This window comes from Passer domesticus, chromosome 5 (genome assembly GCF_036417665.1).
Source record: "Passer domesticus isolate bPasDom1 chromosome 5, bPasDom1.hap1, whole genome shotgun sequence".
NCBI lineage: Eukaryota > Metazoa > Chordata > Aves > Passeriformes > Passeridae > Passer > Passer domesticus.
The window spans coordinates 28443714-28461985 of record NC_087478.1 but is presented as its reverse complement, the minus strand read 5'-3'; the positions used below and the strand labels follow the sequence as shown (position 1 = coordinate 28461985).

The 18272-nt window shown below is 37.7% G+C and overlaps 1 protein-coding gene across 2 annotated transcripts in view; it reads left to right on the top strand.

Annotated features, from left to right (window-relative positions):
* NELL2 (neural EGFL like 2) overlaps positions 1 to 18272 on the top strand; it is a 132633-nt gene that overhangs the window by 57088 nt on the left and 57273 nt on the right. For both annotated transcript variants that reach the window (XM_064422490.1, XM_064422491.1), the window contains exons 12-13: positions 905 to 1033; positions 14893 to 15018. In XM_064422490.1, coding sequence (XP_064278560.1) covers positions 905 to 1033; positions 14893 to 15018 — 255 coding nt within the window. The remainder of the gene's footprint in view (positions 1 to 904; positions 1034 to 14892; positions 15019 to 18272) is intronic.

The window sequence follows — 18272 nt, the reverse complement described above, 5'->3', positions numbered from 1 at the left end:
GGAGACAAGCTCCACGCCTTTATATACAGATCTGGAAAGTGTGAAAGCTTCAAGTCAGTTTCCAGAACCAGCTAATGTTGTTCAACAACATTAAATCATTAAATTTCATGAGAGCAAACAGAAGAAATTTAAAAATGAACCTATTGAGTTGAAAGGCTCAATCTAAATTTTCCAGCCTGGAAAAGAACGTCATAGTCTTAAAAATTTATAATTAAGGTACAATGTAAAATGGCCACACTCAATGGAAAAAAAAATGGGAAAGAAAAAAATAGGAAACAGGGATGGCTAACAGCTGAGATTTAAAAATAAAATTCTCTGTAATGAAAAGAGTGATGTAATAAGGGAAGAGTATTCAGTTAGTGGAGGAAGGGAAGAGATAAGAGGAGAGTAAAGCAAAACAAGTCAATGCTAACCAAAGACTTTTGGTTAAATATAGAAGGATTTCACAAATACACTTGGGAACTAAAACTGCTAAAAGTAATATCACTAGTAAATGAGATGCTGAGTGTCTAAGCTGTTAAGGTCTTTGTGCAAACAAACAAACAAAAAAAAGAAAATGACAAGAACTATCTAATTAAGACATGTCCTGTGAAAGTAATTAACAATGACAAGGAGACAGTAAGGGGATTTAAGCAAGCCTCCTATCCAGCTGCTTCAGATCAATTCTATAACCTGAAATTGAATTGAAGACCTAGAGACAGTCTGTTCTGGTGGCCTTTACTACTCCTCTCATCCATTTCATGCTTGGTACAATTTATTTTTCTGTACCTCACAGACAATAGAAAGGTATTCTTTGACCTAACTGAGAAAAAAGAACTGAAAAAAAGATAGCACTGTCTTTGACAGGTATGTTTTGTAATCCCTGGATTCTTTTTAACCCTCAATCATGCTTGTTTCTGTACAGGCCATGACTTCTGCACTGAAGGACATAACTGTATGGAGCATTCTGTGTGCCGGAACCTGGAGGACAGAGCTGTCTGTAGCTGCCGAGACGGCTTCCGAGCCCTTCGAGAGGACAATGCCTACTGTGAAGGTGACACCTTGTGCATGGGCTTAGCACTTCTGTATAAATTACTGTGGGATGAGTCTATTGATTCATAAGCTGTCAAAGATATAGACATATTCAATACAATGAATTAGATGTTGATCAACTAAAATAATCTCTTCAATTAAGTTCTTGAAAAGAAAATAAAAAGAAATCTGATCAGCATGGAGGTGACCAGTTAATATGGCTGAGGTCTTGAATTAGAAACATGCTTCCATAGGAAAATTTTCCCTTTTTTCCCATGGTATTCAGATACTTAGGAAATCTAAATTCAACCATATGAAAAACTTATTAGTGTAACATTTAGTTTCTGTTTTCAGTGCTGCATGTTCCTATTTTCTCTCCTCAGGAATTAAGAAATGCTATAGATTAGATTCTAGTATTGTTAGTCACACTGAGTAAATATTCATTATTAGAGTTGCTCTATTGCTATCAGAGAGCAACAAGCTACTTGATCAGAAGAGAATCATGTGTACAATCTAGCATAATCAGGTGAGAGGAACCCATTCCCACTCCAGCAGTGAAAGCCGAAGTCCTCTGCACAGTCTCCCAGTGTTGGTGCTCCCTGTTGGTCTGACTTATGAAAACCCTGATTCTGTAAACACAATACCAGTGTGCTGTCAGGCCATTCTCACCATAAAGCTTAAGTCTTGGCAGCAGAATGGGCTTTGACTGGTAAGCAGTTCTGTTCAGATTAAATTGAAAGTCAAGCATCTGTGAGGAGATGTTGTTTAAGGTACTCTGCAGTCCCACTGAATACCTGCATTATTCTCTGGTGATGCACAATAAATGGGATAAATTGAGGGCTTTTAAGATTGTTCCTTTGGCTGAACTCTGCCAAAGTTAATGCCCAGAGCTTGCTTGAGTTAGTAGCTGCATTAACATCAGTGGGAATGCTCATTTGTAGACTTACATTTGAGAATTTGTGGATGTTTCCAGGAAAGGAGCATATAATTCATTCAGCTTTATATACATCTCTACTTAATTTATATGGTAAGCCTTCTGATGTAAGCTGGTTTTGAGATGCGGAACTAGAAATCTTCCACAAACAAATCCCTTGCCCCCCATCATGCTCCAGGAGGTATCTGACACCAGGACCTGCTGTGTAACTTGTAGCATCAACTGCTTTTTATCCCATAGTCCCTGGAGACTGCTGTGGCTTAGGCTGTGGATCTTTGTCCTGGGAAGTCATCAGCCATTCCCTATTTTAGGGAATGCAACTAGAGCAATGGAGTTACAGTGAATTTAGGGGCTTTAAGAGGTTTTTTTACCTGCGGCTCTATTGTCACTCTGCCGAATGAAAGCAAAAAAACCAAATTACACTTTCTTAGTGATCTCCATGTCTCTCACTTTAGAGTCTGTTGCTTTGTGTGTAACTTGCCAGGCATGCCATAAGCAAAAAAAAGGAAAGAAACTTTTTAATCATCATTGAGGGTGAAATGTTTGATGAGGACACAGTAAATTATCATATGTGAGACTGATGCATTCTTATTATAAGAGGATTTACCAGTTTGTGCAGTACCTGATTTCAATATGATGATCTTTTGGGAAGATTTCTTGGCCCAATTATTTCTGTATGGGAAAATTACATTGGTTCTGAGTGGTAATTATGAATCTGCTTAACTTCTTTCAGAGAACATGCATAAGTAAATAAAAGATTGGGACATGTTATTTACCTAAAAATAATTTTTCTTATTACATTTATAGGCATTAAATTTTAACTTAAAAATGTTCCTGATCCAGGAACACTTGTCCATGTTGAAGGTAATGAGAATAAGTTACACTCAGAAGATGTGCCCACATGAGCAAAGCTCAGGACGTTGGGTCACTTCCCAAGAGGTTCTCCCTGCCAGAGGTGAAGCTGCCTCAATAGGCAAACCATCCTGGCTCTGCTTCTGGTTCTGTACTGTAGCTGTGGTGTTGGCACCACACTTGAGCTGTGCACAGTTGGTACAGGGGTCCAGGCCTGCCCTTGACTGACTGTGAGGTCATGTGCTGGAAGGATGGGAGATAAGGCTGCAAATTAAAACTTCAGGATTGTTTTTGTGGAAGGGGCAGGGGACTGAAATACCCATGTTTCTTCAGAGTTGTGTTTTTATTACTGTATCCCTTTTCCAGTTAAAATGTCTCTTTGAGCAGAGGATTTTATTTCTGGAAAGAGACTCTTACTTTATATAAACTAACAAACAGCAAAAGGCACAATGGCTGTAGTGCAACACCAAGTCTTTTCAGAGTCCTGTGCCTCATCTTGAAACCTGAAATGGTCCCAACCTCCCTTTCTCAGTGGATACCCTTTCTTCACTCTGCTATTATTCACTCTTTAATTGCAAACAGGGCCAGGTATAGAGATGTCGAGTTAACACAAAGCCTTTCAGAGAAGGCTTTTTGTAATGGCTAGAGCCCATAGATATGAGAGCTGTTTCTGTGTTTGCACTGCACAAACTTCAGATATACTGCAAAATTGGATGTCATTGGCTCTGTGTTAGAGCCAAGTTTCACTAAATACAATCCTGATTTGTGCTCTCACACTATCAAAATGGAAAGAATAAACAGAAGTAATGATGCTCCCATTTGCAGAACTTTTCCTTAAGGAGAAGAACAAAAATAAAAGCACTCAAAGCTGGTGTCAGTGTGGGTCTGGAAAAGCTGCATAAATTTTACCTGAATGATGGAAGAGTTTGGCTTCTGTCCTAGAATGAGCCAGTGCTTTTCCGAAGCTGTATGATGTCTCTAGATCCTTTTATGGTGAATAACTTTCTGTTATATTATAATAATATTTGTTAATATTTACATCACATTTAGCTTTCCTTCAGAGTACTGTGTAAAGCAGTACTTAAAGAATTGGTAATTTTCTTAATTTACATGCTGGAAGCCTTATTCCAAATACTTTTAAATCTATTTTCTGCCTCAGGCTATTATGCAGTTTGAGATACTTTGTGGGCAGGTTGTGTATGGATTATGCTGTGCTGCCCAGGTGTAGGTGCTTTTAATACAGCATCCTAACTAACAATAACAGCTTACTAAAACAGGTGTTCTGGTGAAGTGTAATTAGTTTTTCCCGAAGCTACATCTGCAGTACTCTCAAATTGAAGATTACCCTCTGGAATATATTTCAAAGAGTGTTCAATACCCACTGCTTTTATGATGGTGGAGTTATGCTGAAAAGGCTTTTCAGGATAAAGGTTATGACTCTTGGCTACCAAGGTAATCTGATGCATCTAGAGGAACATATTTCAACTATCTCTCTGCAAAATCTGATTTCAGTTCAGAAATACTGCCAAGGATTGCACAGATTAAACAGAGAGCAGAGGAAGCTCGACAAAGAAGACAGACAAATACAATAATTTTTGTGGAGACTAAGACAGAACATGACCTGAGAAAACTGCATTATTTACTTCTTTATCAAGAGGATTTTGTCTGATACAGAGGCATTTTTACATCACATATCTATCTTGGCTGTGATAGAGTTAAATTTGTTCGTAGCAGCCTGTGTGGTGCTGTGGTTTAGGTTTGTGATGTCATTCTCAGTAGTGAAAACAGGAGTACAGTGTGGCTGTTTCTCAGAGATTGGTCAAGCATCAATCTGCTGGTGATAGCTGGAGAGTGGCTACCTTGAGTCCTTTTTTTCCTATCCCCATTCACTTTTTTTATGATGTCAAAAATATTTTATTTGTATCAACTCATGAGTTTTTTCTCACTTTTGCTCTGTTCGTTAATTCCTCCATCCCATTGAAGGGTTGAGCAAGAGAGGAGCTGCTGGGTGCCAAATTGCTGACCAGGGTCAGCCCTCTACACGTCACAAATTTATGTTATGGGTGTGTGGACCATGATGTTTATTTTTTGATATTTGGAAATTTAGTTGTGCTATTTACACTGTATACGACATAGTTAACTTAGTTTTTTGTGAAACAATTTTCATTTTGTATTCTAATTTATTCTTTCTCCTCAGTAACTCTTTTAGTTTCTCTGCTGTTGTCATGTTTGTCCCAGTTTCAAGTGCAGCAGATTAAATTAGACCAAAGACTGAATGACTTTGTCTGGATTTGAGCATTACATCAGCTTCACTGATGATTGTCCCCTGAGGGAAGAAGGTTTTCAGTTGAGAAATATGCTTTTGAATAAGCTGGCTTGATTTGAATCATTGTCAGTGGAGGAAGTAAGCAGTCTTAGAGGAGAAAGACTCTCTTTCCAGAGATTTCTGGAGCACGTCAGAAATGACACTTGGTTAGACCTTATCAGGTGTCCCCTAGCTCACAGTTGTATGTTTTCATTCTGTTCAGAAAGATTTCCTAATTTATCCCTGTGTATGCTAAAAATACTATTAACCCTCTTCCTCAACAGCCTGAATATTGCACTTATTCACTTACCTAATTAGTGCAATCTGTTGTTAATCTTCTTGTTACTCTTGTTCGTTTTAACTACTGGATTACAAAAGTAAAGTACATTTTCAAAATTAATTTGACTTCCATGGATTGTAGTGAAGAGAAGAAATCTTTTAAAGGATAAATAGTTATAATCACATTGCAGTGGGGATGCGTGTTGCATTGTATTGGCCAAGTAGAGTTATCAACAATATACATTTCTTAAATTAAGTGTAATACTGGGAGAGTGTAAGCAAGAGACTTGCATAATAGCGATAATCCTCAAAGTATTAGAATATATTCTGTTGAGTTCTCTGGGTCTTCAATAGACAGTATTGAGCTGTTTGTTAGCTTTGCTGTCTTCATTGTATGCACCATCTTTTTGAGTAAGAGTCCTACTTAAAAGCTCTACACTACTGTCAGCTCTACACTACTGTCAGCTTTATGGACCTGGGAAGGCTACTCTCTCTCTTCAAAGAAAAAGTATTTTTGGAAGTGAAAAATGTCAGTAGTATCACATGTAGCTAAGAAATAAAGATTTCCATCTCCATCAGCTGGCAGTTTGTTTGAGTCAGTACCTAGTCATTTGGAGTTGGGTTGGCAAACCAATGAAGCAGAAAGAAAAACTTTCACTCCAGGAGGGAGGAATTTTATTTCCAAATTTCTATCAAAAACTAATTAAATTGTATCAATATTAATATTAAATATTAATGTTAAATACTATTAATGTATTATCAATTATTAATTTTTTCTCATCGAAAGCACTTAAGTGTCATCTTATTTCCATCATTATGTTAGTGAGAAATTTTAATACTAGGAATTAGAAAAGCAGTTTTAATGTGTCAATGAATTGGAGCAGGACCATTCCTTCTTGTCTGCCATAGCTTCAATTAAGGAAAATAATAAAATTTATTCCTATAAAGTGCAGAAGCAGTATCCCTGACATCAGTTCATAGATTGTGGTTCATACTGAGGTACCCAGTGTGCCATTACTTGTAGCAGTGAGATAGTTTGTATGTGTACAAATTGTAGGATGTATTCAGTGTTACTTGATTTTGTTTCCTTATACATTAATTATGTTCAGAATGATTCTATCATCCAGCCATAGCCAGGACTGAGAATGATGTTACTACAATTAAGAAAAAACCAAATGGCTGAAACTAATCATATGAAGGGAGCTTCTTGAAAACTCTTTTTAAATTCTGCTACTACTATCTGGTGAGGAGAGGTTTTATTGCACTGAGAACAGTCCTTTTCCACTTGTAATATAAACATATGATGTAATTTGTCTTCAGATGAGAAGTTAAGGTGAAAGTTTCCATACAAATTAAGTAGACATGCAAGCAAAAGAGGAAATAAAATAATACCTTATATTTTTTTTATTTTACTTTTGGTCCAGTTTTCAATGTTAGGTGGGAGGTGACTGCTGAAAAAAATTAGGTGCTTTCAGTGTGTGAAAAGTACTCGCAGCCAAATGGTTGGGTTGCTTTTGTAACTTTTAAAACTTTAGTCTAAAAGTGCAACATTGCTTAACAATTCATAAAGGCTGAATTCCCAAGAGTTGTAAAAAAGACACAGAAATGCCTTGTGTTAAGGCAAAGTGAATTTAAACAAATATTCTTTCATGAAGAATGCAGAGCAATAGCAGCCACAGTGTTTGTATCTTTTCTGGTACCTGTAACTAGTTTGGTGCAGTTTGAGAGGCAGCTGAGTTGTGGTATCAGCACTTTTCTGTAAAAGAGGCAGTAATCTACCAGGCAGCTCACAAGAATATGCTGCATGGTTTAGACCCAAATAGAGTCTAACCCACACATGGAGGCCTTACCACTGCTTGCAGGTGCTGTCTGAACTGTCTTCAAATAGGGAGCTTTAAAATACGTTGGTGCAGTACAATGTGTGCCATGTCTTCCTGAGAAGAACCCGGTAGATATTTGTAGTGTCTGTATAAAAATATTAATGCTCCTCATTACCCTTTTAAAACAGGGGAAAACAAAAACATGATGAGTGGCAAGTATTTGAAATTCTTGATATTCACAGTTCAAAATGATAAGGTGTCATACTAAAATAAGAAAATAAAAATATTATTTTGCAATTCAGATTTAAAGACCTATTTCTAACTAAGTGCAGTGCTGAAGGGGTCTGGATCATGAGCTGGAGTGCCAGTAAGTTGTTCTGATTTTCAGAATTGACTAATTAGTCATATACAACATCCTTTTTATTCTCAGTGTGCACATGTATCAGACTACTTATTTGGAGCCTAACGAAAGGCCCCCTGGGATGCTTTCATGTCTGACAAATAACTATATATAATTACCTGTTTCATCACGTATACACTACTATATGAATTAATTATAAAGTATTAAATAGTAAGAAGATGCGGTTTGCCAAGTAAAATATTCCATGATGGCAGACAATATTTGTTTTCAAATGATATGTATTTTTTAAAACTACATGTGTGTGGAGTCCAGTGATGTTTTCACAAGACTGAGATAAAGACTTCCATTTCTTCCAAGAGTCTCACATTCACGAGTACCTGTTGAGCAACATCTCCTATTGCATGTTTTAACAAGGACAGTTTTATCTCTACAGTCTGTCTTCCTTTCCAAAAACTGGGGCAAGTTGAAATAAAAACAACTCTTTGTACTGTTAAAAATAATATTTCTGAAATGCTGTATTATTGTATTGTGTCCTTGCAAAGCTATATAGAACTTTTGTCAAGGAATGTAGACCTTGAGTGACTTTGCTTTTATTTCAAGTATTTTTTTGTCCTGATGGTCTCTTCACAGGCAGCAGGAGATGGACAAAGAAATCATGAACTTAAGCAAAGATCAGTGATTTAAAATAGTGTGAAGGGAAAAGAACCAGAATGTGTACAATATGTATGTGTTAACTGTGGAGTTTAGTTAGGGGCTAGGAAATAACGTGCCCTGTGTGAAGAACCAATGGTTACAATTTATTTTTAGTTTAATTAATGCTTATCAGTTTAGTCAAGGTATAACAATATCTCATTAGTTTACTAGTATTTACTACTTACAAGAGTGGACTTACTTACAAGAGAGGACTTAGAGTCCAACTCACCCAGTTTCTCTACAGATCTGTTGATAATACAATAAAATCAATATACACTAGTAACTGCCCAATTCTTACCCTCCCTACGCTTTGCTGCATGAGTTGTTAGTGACCAAGTTCTTTTTTGGCACCAGCATGGAAGATTATTTACTCCTTTCTTCTTGGTCTTTGTGTATGCTTGAGGTAATTTTTGTAGGCTTTAACTCAGCATGAGGGGTATGTTCTTACAGTTGATTCACAGGGCTAGATTATTTGTGATTCCTTAGATTTTTTTCTCATTAGAGGAGGAAAGACACAGATCTAGAAAGGTAGACAAAAATAAAAGTAATAAAACTCCCCAACAGCAAAAAACAGTTTTGGACATAGGCTGTATATATGTTACCTTTTGATAATTTTGCTGTAGGAGCCAGGCTTTTTACTGGCTGTTGGTAGCACCAAAAGCACAGGGTGTAAAGAGAAGAAAAAGTTGAAAATTCTCTAAAGAGGGTAGGAGTGATAACAACTATGATGGTGCTGTCAGCTGGAATAAATAATGTGAAAAAATACACAATTTTGATTGAAGTTGATGGTTTACATCCTTTGTGGAATATGTCAGTTGTAAAAACTGCTGCAGAGGATTTGACAGAGCAAAGCAAAACAAAAGTGCAGTGATTGTTTTGTGACTGACTGGAGGTAACAGCAGTAGTTAAACCATAGGCTTGACAGGTGATGGAGAGTCTAGAAATAGTAGTGGGAAGAGGAGGAGTGAGGGCTGTGCCAGAGCCCCAAGATATTTTTTCATCTTAGATGGCAAGTGAGAAAGAGTTTATACAAAAAGAGACACATAGAAGAGAGTGTTATGGAAATCAAACCACACAAAATATTGAAATCAGGCAGTAGATAAAAATGCAGGGAAGCTGAAGAGAGTAAGAGCTTGGAAATATGGTCAAGAGAGTAAGAGAGACCCTACTGGGAATATTTTTATTAGAGCAATGAGCCAGGAAGCTTTAACATATTAAACATTTGAGCAGTTGGGAAGGTAGTGTATTTGGTGGTGGAAATACAAAAGCCCAGTACTTTCACAGATGGGTAAGCTGGTGAGATCTTGCTTCAAAGTTACGCTCTGTTCTTTTTCTTTTACGAAGTAAGAGCTGATGGGTGAAGGGATGGGTTGAGTACAGGAGGAGAGACAAAGTGAGCAAAATCTGAAGACAGGACTAAATGTAGGTACAAAGTGGTTGCAGGAGGAAAAGAGCAGAAAAGCTTGGTGTCAGAGGTAGAAAGTGAAAAAAGTAGGACTTGTTTGTGGAGGGATGACAAAGAGAAGGTAAATGGGCAGAACTTCTTTTCCTCTGTGATCCTGTTCCAGGTGCAGAACAGGTTATGTTTGCAGTAAAGATTTTAAATCCTCAGTGACCTTTTTAATGGTATTGATTGCTGTGAATGGTCACTGCTAATTTTCATAGTCCCTTTATTACTGAGTAGCATCTGCTGATTTTGTGAGGCCATTTTTCTAGGTCAGGGCCAAGAGAAGAGTCTCAATCTTTCCCTGCTTGTCCCTCTGTATGGGTCAGGTTGGTATGATAAAGCTAAGGGCCCGAAAGGCCTGTGTTGTGATCATTGTTACTGGCATCCATCCTTGGGATTCTCAGTGGAGAGGCCCTGGATTAAGAGGAGTTGAGGGTGGTGATGCCCTTGCTTTTACCAGCAGAGCCCTTGGATCAGGATGGAGGTGTGCTGATGAAGTTTGTGAGTAGTGAAGAAACATTAGCCTCTTGAGCAGGTAAATGTGGTGCTTTATATTTATAGGCTGTGAAAACATACTGTTTTATTAACGTAAAACCCATGAGGTTTTTATTTGTTTTATTTTAAATTGTAGGGCTCATCTACTCTGCTCTTGTGTTCAGGGTAATTTTTAAAGTGTTTATGAAATAATTTTTTTATAAATAAGGCTTTTCATGGTCCTATTCCCCTTCTTCCTGGGTAGTTAATGTTATTTCTTGTAAAAAATCCGGCAAGAGCTTTAGCCTTTCCATTAAAACTCGATAGTTTCTAACACCAGTGATCTCCCGGGCTGCCATATACCTCTCTAAGGGTGACCAGGGAGATCACTGGTGTTAGACCCTGTCGAGTTTTAAGGGAAATAGCTGGAGGCAGGACATTATCCATAAAGGAGCCTCAATTCTGCCAGTAGCCTCTTCTTATAACATCTGATAATTACTGACTTCTTGATAATGACTAGACTCATTTGTTCTGGCAGGCTTTTGTGGTGGATAAAGGCAGTGATGTATATAGGGAGGCCTAAGGAGAGGCTTTGTTTGTTAGTGTGAGGCTTTAGTCAACAATGATTTATAGATTGCAGGTCAAGTTCTGTTCTTATTAATGGGATTGTAAAATGTAACTGGGAATTTTACACTGGGGAAGCAAACTCATTAGGGTGCAGGAGAAAGGGATACAGGGATACTTTTCTTTAGTTATATATTTTGCATAAATTTTGTTTGAGTGCTTGGGGGAATAAAGAAAGGCAGGTTTTTCAGGGTTTTTTTTCTGTTTTTGGTGTTTTTGCAAGTATAAATAAATCATTGAAGTGCAGATTCCAAACACTTTTGCACTAACCAGTTTTCCCAGAGGTGCCCTTTTATCTGTTCCACTGGGAATAGAGCATGTTGATGATCTCCATGACTACACTGTTGTCAGTACATCACAGCTGGTGGCTCAGTATCACATCACAGACTTCAAGCACACAAGTCTTTATTGTTGAACGTGTAGAGCCATTGGAGTGGTGCATTCATCCTATTGAACTGACTTCAGTATCTTACTGGCTGAACAGTAAAACCTGAATATGCATTAATATGCTAACTAAGCTTTTTGGCGGAAGGAAATTAAGGTAGATGTAGGTTTTCTTAGATATGTAAATGCATACGATTTTCTGTTGTGCATTTCTATCTAAAGGTGGCATGCTTGTTTTGGCCAAGGTAGGGTTATTTTTCTCCACGGTGGCTGGTGTGGGGCTGTATTTTGGAGTTTTGCTGAACACGGTGATAATAGAGATTTTTGTTGAGCAGAGCTTACACAGAGCCAAGGCCTTTCCTGCTTTTCTTACTGCCACACTGGGGAGGAGACTGGGGGTGCCTGGGGGGTTGGGAGGAGGCACAGCCAGGACAGGTGACCCAAACTGACCACAGGGAGATTCCAGCCCACCTGCCATCATGCTCAGTGTATGCACTGGGGGGGAAGGAGGAGGACGGGAGGACTTTTGGACTGATGGAGTTTGTCTTCCCAAGGCACATTTAAATGTGATGGGGCCCTGCTCTCCTGGAGATGGCTGAACCCCTGCCTGCCATTGCAAAATGGAGAATTAACCCCTGGTTTTGCTTTGCTTGTGTGTGCTCAGCTTTTGCTTTCTCTGTTAAACTGTCTGTATCTCAATCCAAAGTTTTCTATCTTTTATCCTTCTCATTGTCTCCCTGATCCCACTGGTAGGAGAGTGAGCAAGTGGCTGCCTGGGGCTTGGCTGCTGACTGGGCTTACACCATGACTGGCTACATCGGTTTTCAACCAGTTAACAGGATGAAAAGGCTTTTATTCTGGTAGCTTTGAAAGACAACAGATGTTGTGCTCATTCCCTGCCCTAGTTCAGTACTCCTTGATCTGCAATACCTTAGCTTAAGCTTGCATGTGGAATGCCAAAGGGGGAATGGAATTACAGGTTTTTAGTATGGTCAGTCTCTGTGTGACTAGTTGGCATTTGACTGTTATTTTACCCTTTTTGTATTAGTTATCTTTATCTTTGCAAATTGTTTGTAAAATTATCTTCTTATCTGCTGTGTGTCCATGGTATAGAGAGTCTTTAGGTGCAAATGTAAAACATAAGCTTGCGATAGTAGCAATAACACAGGGTTAGGTGGGAGTTCTGAGTTCTAGTGAACATTTAAAAAATGTGAGCAATTTCTTTGCAAAACAGTACATCAGATTTGTCCAAATGAACACTTCAAAGTTAACCTGAACAGATGTAGGTTGAGTTTTCTTCCTTTTTTTTAATATCAGTTGAACAAGCAAGGCTTGGGAAAAAAGATGATTATAAATAAAACATTTTTCAAAACTCAATATGTGGTATGTTGGCAAAGTGAAAGCTTTTATTTAGAGCACTTCTGAATTAGGAGGTTTGAATCAAAGGAGCTTTGACTTTAAGTTTTTCCCTGCAAAATAAAAACCGTTGGTATTTTGGGTCTCCTGTGGCTATTGACCTTCTGAAGGAATCATTATTATAGTTTTCAGAAAGTTCTATTTAATGGTTCTGAGGTTTTGGATTTTTAGTAGAATTTTCTGAGAGTGTCAGAGCTGGCTTGTAGGCAGTCTGTTGATGCTGAGAACATAAGACCTCCAATTACTTGAAGACTGATGTTGTTACTTAAATACAAATCAACACAATTAATTTAATATGGAGTTGTTAGTTGGAATTGTGAAAGACACAAGTTGCATCATTTGTTGTAGAGGCTGAGTCATATGTTGTAACTGCTGGCTGCTTTTGTGAACTGCCTACTTGTGTTTCTGTAGAACATCTGTAAATTGGGAGATGTGTGCCCTATTCCACTCTCTGTGCAAAACCAGCTGTGGTAATCTTGTGATAGCTTCACTTTTTTTTGGTGATCTTAGATGAAGTTCACAGAATGTGTTTGGAGCCTTATTATGATTATTATTATTGAGATTAGCTTTTCCAAACTAGCACCTTCATACACCTATGATTCTCTCATGCCTGCAGAATTTACAAGGTAAAGGGAAGGAAACCAGCCAAAGTACATCTTTCATTTTGCAGTGGACACCTTCATGTTTGGTAGTGAACTGACCCCAGCTTCTCCAGCAGAATCCAGTGGGCAGAGGACCTGTGGAAAATTCTTTTTCCAAAACTGAAAGAAATTAGGAACTTACTACAGAATTACTAATATTCAGTGTGTCAGACTGTTTTGTTCAGGAAGGCAAATTATCCTCTAAGAATGTAAAGGGGGGGAAGAAAAGAGCAGTTAATGAGTGAGTGCAATTGGTAAATTTCTGTTGATTTAAAGGCACAGGGAAGATAAGAAGAAATGAGGGATAAGCATACAGTCTGAGCAGGAGCAGAATGCAGGAGTTAATAATGTTGACATTTAGGATCACAGCATTAAGAAATCAATCCTGATTTGAGTTTATATATACAGTCTTTTGTCTAGAGCTATCATTAGACTCTGCAACATGATGCTTTTCAATACAGAGATTTTATTTTCAACACTGAAAGCTATCAATATAATTTATACAAGTATACAATACATGTTTATTTATATAAACAAGAAATCAAAACTGATGAGCAGGAAAAAAATCAAGCCAACAATCCACCCATTTGATTTTTGGCATACTTTGGTAGCAAGGTTCAGTGACACATTGCATGACACTATAAGCAGGTATACGGAGCATCTCAGTAATGATGTCTTTATTATTACTCTTACAGGAACAGTGTGGTACTGACCACTTCCATATTAATATAGCTTTTCTTTTTTTGCAGTATAATAATATTATGCAGAAGGTTTTTTGTTATTTGTAGTGCTTTCTCTGTCTTACCATTGAATTGTAACCTGATACAAGAAATATGTATAATTTTGAAGCCCAAGAGAGTACCAAAACAAATTAAGTTTTGAATTCCATGCCTACAGTTATATTTGTTGGGAATTTGCTCTAGAACCTTATACTGCAACAGGTGTTCTGCCCCAAGAAGTATTATATCAAGTTGCATTTTGTTCTGTCAGAGCAGATCTTTATATGAATGAGATTCTCACAGTTTCCTTTCAGCTACAGTGTGTATATTTGTAGATATTAGCAGGTACAGATATATGTGTTTAAATATATTAAAAATACTGATTGACTACTTTATCGTTTTAAAAAAAATCTATACTAAGTTTCAGGGTCTTTTCAGATCTTACTGTGTTCCTTACAGTTTCTTCCTAAACAATAGTTCCTGTTAGATCAAAGGCACGTAGTGTGCATATAGTTGTGTGTTTTATGTACTGATGACTGAGGTGACTGCACAGGGTGCAGTAATGGATGCCATTGCAGTGCTGAGGTCATTACTCAGTTGTTTGGGACTATGGGGTTTTTTTCCCCTGTTCTATTTAAAGCATAGGAATAACATCAGAGGTACTTCAAAAGGAAAGATGTAAGCCAGTGTAATCTTCTTTGTAACTCCACTAACAGCTGTTCACAGGAACTCCTGGTGCTTCTCTTGTTTGAATATTTCAAGCAGTTTTTTATTTTTAAAGGAGAAAGCCAAAAAGCTTTTCAAAATGCAGTGGCATTTAAGTAACTCTTTAGTCTAGTCCACTACTGAGGGAAGTGAACCAACAGCGTATTGAGAGATTGCAAAAAATAACTGCTGAATTTGACTGGTGTTCCTGTTTGCCTTGTTCACAGATATTGATGAGTGTGCTGAAGGACGGCACTACTGTCGTGAGAACACCATGTGTGTAAACACACCAGGATCCTTCATGTGTGTCTGCAAAACTGGATATATTCGCATTGATGATTATTCGTGTACAGGTAAGAGCTGTGTATTTCTGGAAGGAAATAACAGCATGGTGGTATTTAGGAGTACTGATATGATTCTTCTAAATATAATCTTTTTTTGAGTCACAGAACATCTAAATGAAATGTTATACAGAATAAACACCAAAATCTGGTACAAAAAAGCTAATGCATTTTACAGATTATGTGTAGGTCATATTGTTTGGCTGAAATTGTAAAGTAGGCTGGATTATATTATGGGTCTGCACTGTTTTGGGTGCTGATTAAAAAGGTGAAGGGAGGCGACAAGAGGAAAAGAAGTGAGTGAAAATAGTGCTGTTTTACTCGGTTTTCATTTCCATACCAGTACAGCTTCTCTTGGAGTATAGTAATTCTTCTGAAAACTTTGGATGGAGTTAAATTTGCTACATATTAAGAGTGGCTGTGCCCTCATTATGGATTCTCCAGGCTCAGTTCTCCCAAGTTCAGAGGGCAGGAGTTCTGCTTGCCATGAACCACTGGACAACATGGTCAGTCTTACCTCTGTATTTTCCCTTTTTGCTCTACTGCCAGTGGATGTGTTTGGTTCATAGTCACTTTTTGTCTTCTACTCTTCTTTTATTGCAAGGTAATTTAGGGTTATGGAATGAACACTGGACATCTAAAACAACCTTCTGTATCAGACCCAGGCTGACTCTGTGTTACTGTACTTTTTTCTACAACATACATAAAGAAAATGTGAATTGATGATGTGACGTGTTTACTCAGTGAAAAAAATAGTATCCCTATTTTGTGTGTTCAGGGTAACAAATTAGCTTTTTCTATACAGGGCCACATTTTTTCAGGAACGCTTTCTTGAAGTTTGTATTGTATAACAGAAATGGGCTATAAATGTATGAGAATATTTGGAATGTGAAGGCAGCACTGTGAAGTTCATTTCTGATTTTCTTCTGTCCATTGGGTCTTGGTTTTTAGCATCAATGATATGTCTTGGTACAGTAACAGCTTCTTCATGAACTGGCATGACTTCCTTGCCTGAACATGCACAACACCCAGGGACATGGATTTCAAATCACATACTTGTGATTTTTATGAGTGCTGTCTTACCTGTACTTGTCATTCCTCTCAGACATTGGCAAGCACTGTTTTACTGCAGTAAGACCACTTCTTGAAGGCCCAAGCTATAAAGCCTGCCCTCAGCAGGTCCTTTCTGAAGCAGCCAGTATGTTTCTGATCATTCTCTTACATTTTCCACACTCTCCACTGAGTAAAGAAATTGTTTCACTACCTCCTGAGTGTGAATATTGGGATTATTTTAGGACTGACTGTTTCTAAATCCGTGTGATACTTTTTCTGCTTGGCTTCCCTTAACTTACTGTTGTGATTGAACTTTGCAAATGGTAAAGCATCACCAACTTTGCAGGGGCACTGTATGCCTATAAATGTAATAAAGGTAGTTCTTGAGGGCGCTCACATTGCATCCCTCATACTTGATGTAACATACTGTTATGAAATACGGAGTAGATAAGAGCACTAGACAGTCAAACTTCTGTAAAAGGTGTTGGAAATCCATTTTAGATCTCATACTCCAAACTCAATGTGGTTCCACATTTGTAAATCGTAGTTTCCTGTGAAATCAGCCTGGGTGACCAAAATGAATTATTTTTTTCCATCTTTTTCAATCAAGCTGGGAAAAGCCAATGCTAAAAAAAGGGAAATAGATGAAAAAGTTTTGTAAGATTTCAAATCTTAAGACCTGCTAGGCCATCTGAACTGTAAGTCATGCTGTGTATGCATGTCAAAGACTCTGTATGTATGAGCAAGGCCACTTACTATTATTTGGGACCTAGAGTTTTTCTGGAGCTAAATTTTACATATTGGATTTTGGATACAGGCAACCATTAGGATACAGTCCCTACTGGATGATAGAAATTCATTGAATGGCAGCCTAACATCATAAAGTGTATATGTCACAAAATAACTGCATTATTTTTTCCAGTTCTGCAACTATTATGTGAGCACCTCTGGTGGAGGCACTGGTTAATTAATTAATATGTATTCAGGGCTATGTTGGTGGGATTGTATAGTATGCGCTTCTGTCCAAATCTCTCAGTGCTCATGTACAGAGTCCAGTGCACTTTGAATTTTGTCAATGTTTGCAATAAATGTATTAGTTATTCAACCCTCTTTTTCCCTCTGCAGAGTTTAAAGTTCTTAGCAAGTCTCTGTTTGCCTTCTTGGCAATTCTAGGTTTAACTTGCCAGCTGAAATATCAAAGAAACTGAGGAGGAGTTCAGAAATAACAAGAACAGGGGAAACAAGCAACAATTGACCCTTTGTGTTACTAAGTGTTAAAGTTTTTAAAATATATTTCAGGTCACAGTTTCTTGTAATGCTGTGTAATTGAATCCAGTTATGGAATTGTAGTTGTGCATAAGATAGCTGACACTGTAAACTGGAGAGGAAGGCTCTGGTAACACATCCTTTGGAATATTACTAAGGAGGAAAAAAACTATCCTGTAGCTTGGCATTAATATGTCATTTTTTGCACAGGATAGTGAAGATGTTGAAAAATTATATGGGGACCTTGATTAGGCATTTTATGATGTAAGTGATGTCCACAACTTGGTGGCAGACCTTATTTGTTCCATCCTATGAATGTACATATAATTTAGCAGTCATTGATCAAAATAGAAAAGAGCTATAAAATCACTGACATTGAAGAGTTTTTCTCCTGTACAAGACATTTGAAAAGAAATCTGTGCTATCTATCTCTGTCAGAGTCGTGCACACAAAAGACTGATTTAGACAGCCTATAGCTGCTTCCAAAACAGCTCCAGTTTCTTTTGTCCTGGCATGTTTATTGCAAGTTTTACAATAGATCTGAATTACATTTTTATTTTCACAACAAAGGATGTAATGAAGACATCAGTTTCAGGTATTATTTGTATTCATAGCAGAACCAAGATTCTCAGGGTTAGATTGAGTTAGTCACAACCGTGTTTACACAGAAATCTGTTGTTCATGACTGATTTTTATGTTCAGAAATCAATCATCGGTATGAGAGGGAGAGATGACTTCTAAGTTGCACCCATATGCCAAATGGGTGCACAAACTGCAAATTAAAGTCATAAAAATATGCCCTGGGATACCATGCTTTGGTATCCTACAATGATATTGTCTCATTCCCTTTCCATTTTGCTTTCCAGAACCTTGAATGTAATGGTCTTGTGCCAGGGGAAGGAAGGTAGATAATGGTATGAGTCTCTGCTGGGATCATTTTATATCTG